The sequence below is a fragment of the Sapajus apella genome, unplaced genomic scaffold (assembly GCF_009761245.1).
Source record: "Sapajus apella isolate SASKATOON/1434 unplaced genomic scaffold, GSC_monkey_1.0 scaffold2, whole genome shotgun sequence".
NCBI lineage: Eukaryota > Metazoa > Chordata > Mammalia > Primates > Cebidae > Sapajus > Sapajus apella.
The window spans coordinates 76,349,334-76,356,397 of NW_022436942.1; the positions used below are offsets into that span (position 1 = coordinate 76,349,334).

At 45.6% G+C, this 7,064-nt stretch overlaps 1 protein-coding gene across 1 annotated transcript in view; it reads left to right on the top strand.

The window, feature by feature from the left end:
• The window catches only part of PEBP1 (phosphatidylethanolamine binding protein 1), a 10,075-nt gene extending 5,966 nt beyond the window's left edge, over window positions 1–4,109 (top strand). The window contains exon 4 of the mRNA XM_032241102.1: window positions 3,128–4,109. Coding sequence (XP_032096993.1) covers window positions 3,128–3,345 — 218 coding nt within the window. The 3' untranslated portion in view covers window positions 3,346–4,109. The remainder of the gene's footprint in view (window positions 1–3,127) is intronic.
• Window positions 4,110–7,064: the final 2,955 nt, after the last annotated feature.

Genomic DNA, 7,064 nt, shown 5'->3' on the forward strand with positions numbered 1-7,064 from the left:
TTAGTAGAGACGGGGTTTCACCATGTTGACCAGGATGGTCTCGATCTCTTGACCTCGTGATCCACCCGCCTCGGCCTCCCAAAGTGCTGGGATTACAGGCGTGAGCCACCGCGCCCGGCCCTTTTTTTTTTTTTTTTAAACTTCTGTGTATTATTCTAGGACTATTCAGCCTTGAAAAGAAATTTGGACACATGCCACACCAGGATGAACCCTGAGAACATGATGTTAGTGAAATGAGCCAGTCGCACAAACACAAATACTGTTCATTTCAATGAGGTAGCTAAGGCAGCCAAACTTACTGAAACAGAAAGTGGAGTGGTGCCTGCCATACATTGTTTTTTTTTTTTTTCTTGAGATGGAGACTCGATCTGTCACCTGGGCTGGAGTGCAATAATGGCACGTTCTTGGCTCACTGCAGCCTCCTAGGTAGCTGGGATACAGGTGTCCGCCACTACACCCGTCTACGTTTTGTATTTTTAGTAGAGATAGGGCTTCATCATGTTGGCCAGGCTGGTCTCGAACTCCTGACCACAGATGATCCTCCTGCCTCGGCCTCCCAAAGAGCTAGGATTACATGCGTGAGCACGCCCGGCCTGCCATACGTTCTTGTACATATAAATTCTTGTTTTGCAGGCAAGTGTTTCCATTTTTCTTAGGTGAATACTGAGGAGTAGAATTGTTGGGTCATGGAAATTTCCCCAGGTTCTCCAAATGATTGAAAATTTTACACTCTAGCTCCAGAGAGCCATGATCACACCACTGCATTCCAGGCTCAGTGATAAGAGATCTTGTCTCAAAAAAAAAAGAAAGAAAACCTTATACTGTAATCAGCAATAGAGCATATAATATCCTTGTGGTTCCATGCCAGGATTAGGTCAGACGTTTTGACTTTATACACTTCAGTATGTGTAAAATGGTGCCATTTTGCCGTTTAACTGTTCGTCACTCTGATGACTAATGAGGTTTTTATGTCCTTATTGACCATTCTCCTTTGTTTTAGAACTTGCTTTACTTGCTTTCTGAAGACTTATTTTTTTAACTCTTGTAAAAATATAAAATTTACCATTTTAACCTTTGTTTTTTGGATGCTAGAGTGCAGTGGCGTGATCTCAGCTCACTGCAGCCTCCAACTCCCAGGTTCAAGCGATCCTTCCGCCCCTGCCTCCTGAGTAGCTGGGATTACAGGCACGTGCCACCATGCCTAGCTAATTTTTGTATTTTTAGTGGAGACAGCGTTCCACCACCTTGGCCAAGCTGGTCTCAAACTCCTGACCTTAAGTGATCCACCCACCTCAGTCTCCCAAAGTGCTGGGATTATAGGCATGAGCCACCACGCCTAGCCCATCTGAACTGTTTTTAAGTTTACCATACAGTAGTGTTAACTGCATTCACATTGGGGTTTTTTTTGTTTCGTTTTGTTTTGTTTTAAGACAGGGTCTTACTCTGACCCCTAGGCTGGAGCGCAGTGGCATGTTCTCGGCTCACTGCATCTTCAACCTCCTGGGCTCAATCAACCCTCCCACCTCAGGCTCCTGAGAGGCTGGGACAATAGGCTACCACATCCAGCGAAGTTTTGTATTTCTGGTAGAGACAGATTTCGCCATATTGCCCAAGCTGGTTTAACATTCCTCCTGCTGGGCTTAGGCGATCCTCCCATCTCAGCCTCCCAAAGTCCTGGGATTTGAGGCATGAGCTACTGTGCCGGGGCACTACATTCACATTGTTGTGAAACAGATCTCTAGGTTTTTCATCTTCCCCAACAGAAGCTCTGTTCCCTTTGAACAACAGCTTCCCATGTCCCTTCTTTTCCCCCCAGCAGCCACCATTCCACTTTCTGTTGCAGTGTTTGTCTACTGTAGATACCACATGGAATTGTAAGCATCTGTCTTGTAACTGGCTAATTTCACTAACGTAATGTTCTCAAGGTCCTTCTCTGGTGTAGCATGTGTCTGAATTTCTTTTCAACGCTGAATAGTCTAGAATAACACAGAGAAGTAAAGAAAAAATAAAGGCTGCATGATATTCTGTTGTGTGTATAAACCACATTCTGATCATTCTCCATCAGTGGACAGTCGGGTTGCTTCTGCTTCTTGGCTGCTGCATTGAGCATGGGTGTGCAAATATTTAAACAACTTTTTAAAAAATAACTTTTTTTTTTTTTTTTCTGGCTGGGCGCAGTGGCTCATGCCTGTAATCCCAGCACTTTGAGAGGCTGAGGTGGGTGGCTCAGCTGAGGTCAGGAGTTCAAGACCAACCTGGTCAACATGACAAAACCCAGTCTCTACTTAAAAAAAAAAAAAAAAGTAGCCAGGCGTGGTGGTGCGTGCCTGTAATCCCAGCTACTCAGGAGGCTGAGGCAGGAGAATCACTTAAACCAGGAGGCTCAGGTTGCAGTGAGCCGAGATCACGCCACTGCACTCCACGCCTGGGCAACAGAGTGAGACTCCATTTCAAAAAAAAAGACAACAAACCACTTTTTTCAAAAATAAAAGCTTATGGTGCTTATTTGCATCCAGTACGTAATTGAAGCTTGTAGAAAGCTGCTTAAAGTGAGTTTGGGTCACTTCGAAGTGGGTCTCCAGTTTTCTAAGGAAGTAAGTTTTGGAGGGGGAAAGAAAATGTTCTTCTTCAGCCTGTAGGCTCAGTTGTGGTATGTCGGGCCCTGGTCATTGATGTGCTTTGTCTTTCGTTGGTTTCTTATACCTGATGGAGGTGAAATGGGTGTTCTGACGGGAATGGTGGGTCATGACTTGAGATGGGCTGGGAGCCTGAAGTGGGTGGGATGAAGAGCACAGAGCCTCATGGGCGAGGATAAGGGGGTCAGGAGAGGCTGGAATGAAGGGTTTGAGCTTGACACCAGTTGCAGCAGGGGCTGTTGGGTGGTTCTCGGTGGCAGATAACCCAACCCATTCTATTTGGTTGGTGAAAAAGTAATTGTGATTTTTGCCATTAACATGTTAATTGCCATTACATGTTAATTTGCACCAAATACCTGTCTGGACCCTTGGTGTCCTTGTAAATGGTGTGGTCGGGGTGCCTCCATGTTGAAACGTTGGATAAAAACAGATGATGTCCCCATCTCAGGTGCCGGGCTGTGTGTACATCTTCCCTCTGTCTCTCCCCACAGGCCTCCACCGCTATGTCTGGCTGGTTTACGAGCAGGACAGGCCACTGAAGTGTGACGAGCCCATTCTCAGCAACCGGTCTGGAGACCACCGTGGCAAATTCAAGGTGGCGTCCTTCCGTAAAAAGTACCAGCTAGGGGCCCCCGTGGCCGGCACGTGTTACCAGGCCGAGTGGGATGACTACGTGCCCAAACTGTATGAGCAGCTGTCTGGGAAGTAGAGGGTTAGCTTGGGGACCAGAACAGTCTGTCCTGGAGGCCCCAAGCCATGTTCCTCAGTTCAGTGTTGCATGTGTAATAGATTTCTCCTCTCCCTTCCCCCCTTTGCACAGGCAAGACCTGAGCAGTCAGATGGTGGTTTAGGGTGACTTTTCCTGCTGCCTGGCCTTTATTATTTTAGTCACTTACCCACTCTGATTTATGTTTTGGTCAAATTTGAATTCCATTTTGGGGTATATTTTGGCACCGTGATGGGGTCATCAAATTGTTAATATGAAAATAGCAACCCAGAATGTAAAGAAGAAAAAAATTGGGGGGAAAAAGACCAGGTTTGCAGTGATAGGGCAAAGCATCAAAGAATCTTTAAGGGAGGTTAAAAATAAAAAGGTTGGCGATCCTGGGTCCAGAATGGGACGCAGTGGGGTTTTATGGTGATGTCATTCACCTAGACAGCCAGAAGCTGGCATTGAAGCTTACCCCCAACACGTTGCATCTCAGATGCCTCAATAGGCATCAGTATCTCGCTCTGGTCCCTTTAAAGAGCAGTCCTGGAAAAAGCAGTAGGGAGAGTGGCTTTGCTGTTGTTGGAGCATGGCCATCTCGACCGGCAGCAGTGCTGGCTGACAGCCTAGCAGGAATCCCTATATCTGTGTCTGTTAAACTGATCATTCTTCGTGGCAGCAAGAAAAGCTGGTTTGAAGTTGCTGAACATTGCATTAATTCTGCTATTTGCTTATAGTTGAATAAAAATAGAAACCTGAATGAACGAGCTGAGTCCCCGGATGTTTTGTCCTATTGGGTATGGGTTTCCCAAATGTGGGAAATCTGGTCTCTCAGGGTGAGTTGTCTCTGTGACCAGCAAGTAACAGCTGGGACTTGTTCCAGGGGCCATACGGAGGGTCTCTGCCTCTACACATGCCATTAACCCACGGCAGGAGCAAACCGTTCAGACTTGAGGTTTCTAAAACAAATCATAAAACATGAGGCTGAGTCTTTTGCCCAAAAAGCACTTTTGCTTCAAGTGGTCCTTTTGACCTGAGAAGAATGTTCTAAAGAAGCTGGCTATAAACACCTTCCCCGTTGGTGAAGTTGTGCTCAGACGCCATAACAATGCTTGAGAAGTAGCGTCCACTAAATGTTCTGATGTTTTATCCACAGAGAATCGGTACCAAAGAGGTGTGCAGGTAGGAGGGTGAGAAGGTCACAGTTTCATGCCATCTAATGTACCAAAAGAAAGGAAAGGAGGTGTTTGAGGGCACAAATCACTGTGATTTGGTCTCTGCGATGGAAAGAGGAATCCTCAGGCCTCACAGGTGCTAGCGACGCTGCCTTCCCCATCTTTTACTGCAGTACTTGTTTCTCTGAAAAAATTCGGAAACGTTGGCTCTGTGGAAGCACATAAGGTAGATGGAAGTTTTCTTTTTTTTTTTCTTTTTTTGAGATGGAGTCTTGTTTTGTCCACCCAGGCTAGAGGGCAGTGTAACGATCTCGGCTTACTGCAACCTCCGCCTCCTGGGTGGGTTCAAGTGATCTCCTGCCTCAGCCTCCTGAGTAGCTGGGATTACAGGCATGTACCACTATGCCCAGCTAATTTTTGTGTTTTTAGTAGAAAAGGGGTTTGCCATGTTTGCCAGGCAGGTCTTGAACTCCTGACCTCAAGCCATCCACCTGCTCTGGTCTCCCAAAGTGCTGGGATTATAGGCATAAGTCACCATGCCAAGCCTGAAGTTTTCTTAAAATTCATTTTTTACATAATAAGATTTTGTTGAGGCTGGGCGCAGTGGCTCACACCTGTAATCCCAGCACTTTGGGAGGCTGAGGCAGGTGGATCATCAGGTCAGGAGTTCAAGACCAAACTGGCCAACATGGTGAAACCCCATCTCTACTAAAAAATACAAAAATTAGCTGGGCATGGTGGCCTGTGCCTGTAATCCCAGCTACTTGGGAGGCTCAGGTAGGAGAACTGCTTGAACTGGGACCCGGGAGGCGGATGTTGCAGTGAGCCAAGATTGTGCCACTGCACTCCAGCCTGGGCTACAGAGCAAGACTCCATCTCAAAAAAAAAAAAAAAAGATTTTGTTGAACACCGGTTATAAAGAAAACAACTGTTGGCCAGGTGCCGTGGCTCACACCTGTAATACTAGCACTTTAGGAGGCCAAGGTGGGTGAATCAACTGAGGTTAGAAGTTTGAGACCAGCCTGGCCAACATAGTGAAACACCGTCTCTACTAAAAATAGCTGGGCTTGGTGACAGGCACTTGTAATCCCAACTACTCAGGGGCTGAGGCAGGAGAATCCCTTGCACCTGGGAGACGGAGGTTGCATTGAGCTGAGATCGTGCCATTGCACTCCAGCCTGGGTGACAAGAGCAAAACTCCGTCTCCAAAAAAAACAAAACCAAAAACAAACTGTCCTGTTGACCTTGAAAATAAATGTAAAGGTCAGGCATGGTAGGTGGCTCACACCTGTAATCCCAGCACTTTGTAACACCAAGGTGGGGCAGATTGCCAGCCTGGGCAACATGGCAGAAACCCGTCCCTATAAAAAATGCAAAAATTAGCTCAAGGTGTGGGCTTGTTCCTGTAGTCCCAGCTACTGGAGAGGCTGAGGTGGGAGGATTACTGAAGCTCAGGAGGTTGAGACTGCAATGAGCTGTGATTGCACCACTGTATTCCATCCTGTGCAACAGAGCAAGAGCCTATCTCAAAAAAAAAAAGTACAATGTAATAAGATGTAATATACGTATGTGATTAGACAAGGCGCACTATAGGAAGAAAATGTCTCCCACCTTCCACTTAGTTACTGGTTTCCTGTTTTCTTCCAGAAGAAAATAAAAATATATGTATCAGCATATATACATATTTAGTCTAAAATATAAGTCTTACTATACACACTGCCTTGTTCTGCATTTTTTTCCTGAACTAATGAACTAACAAAAAATACACTGTTTGGCATTTTTTTCCCTGAACTAATGAATCTTTTAGTTAAAAAGTCACCACAACTGTTTTGTTTTGCTTTTTTTGAGAAGGAGTCTAGCTCTGTCACCCAGGCTGGAGTGCAGTTGGCTCACTACAACCGCCACCTCCTGGGTTCAAGCAGTTCTGCCTCAGCCTCCCAAGTAGTTGGGACTACAGGCTTGCACCACCATGCCCGGCTAATTTTTTTATTTTACTTTATTTTTAGTAGAGATGGGGTTTGGCCATGTTGGCCAGGCTGGTCTCAAACTCCTGACCTCAAGTGGTCTGCCCACCTCAGCCTCCCAGAGTGCGGGGATTACAGGTGTGAGTCACTGTGCCTGGCGTTTGCCACAAATGTTATTATTTGAGACAAATATTTGATCTTATGAATGTTCTATAATTAATCAGCCCCCTGGGGTGATATTTAGGTTATTTCTGGTTATTTGCTCTTATAAACAGTGTTTCAATGAACATTTATATGTATAAAATGCTTTTTCTTTTTTTTTTTTTAAAGATGAGGTTTCACCATGATGGCCAGGCTGGTCTTGAACACCTGACCTCAGGTGATCCACCCACCTCGGCCTCCCAAAGTGCTAGGATTACAGGGGTGAGCCACTTCGCCTGGCCTAAAATGCTTTTTTAAGTAATTTTGTAGAGTGAATTCCAAGTATTGAAATAATTAGGTCTAAGGTTATATACATTTTTCATTCTTTGTTTTTTGAGACAGGGTCTGTTTTTGTTGCTCAGGCTGGAATGCAGCGGCA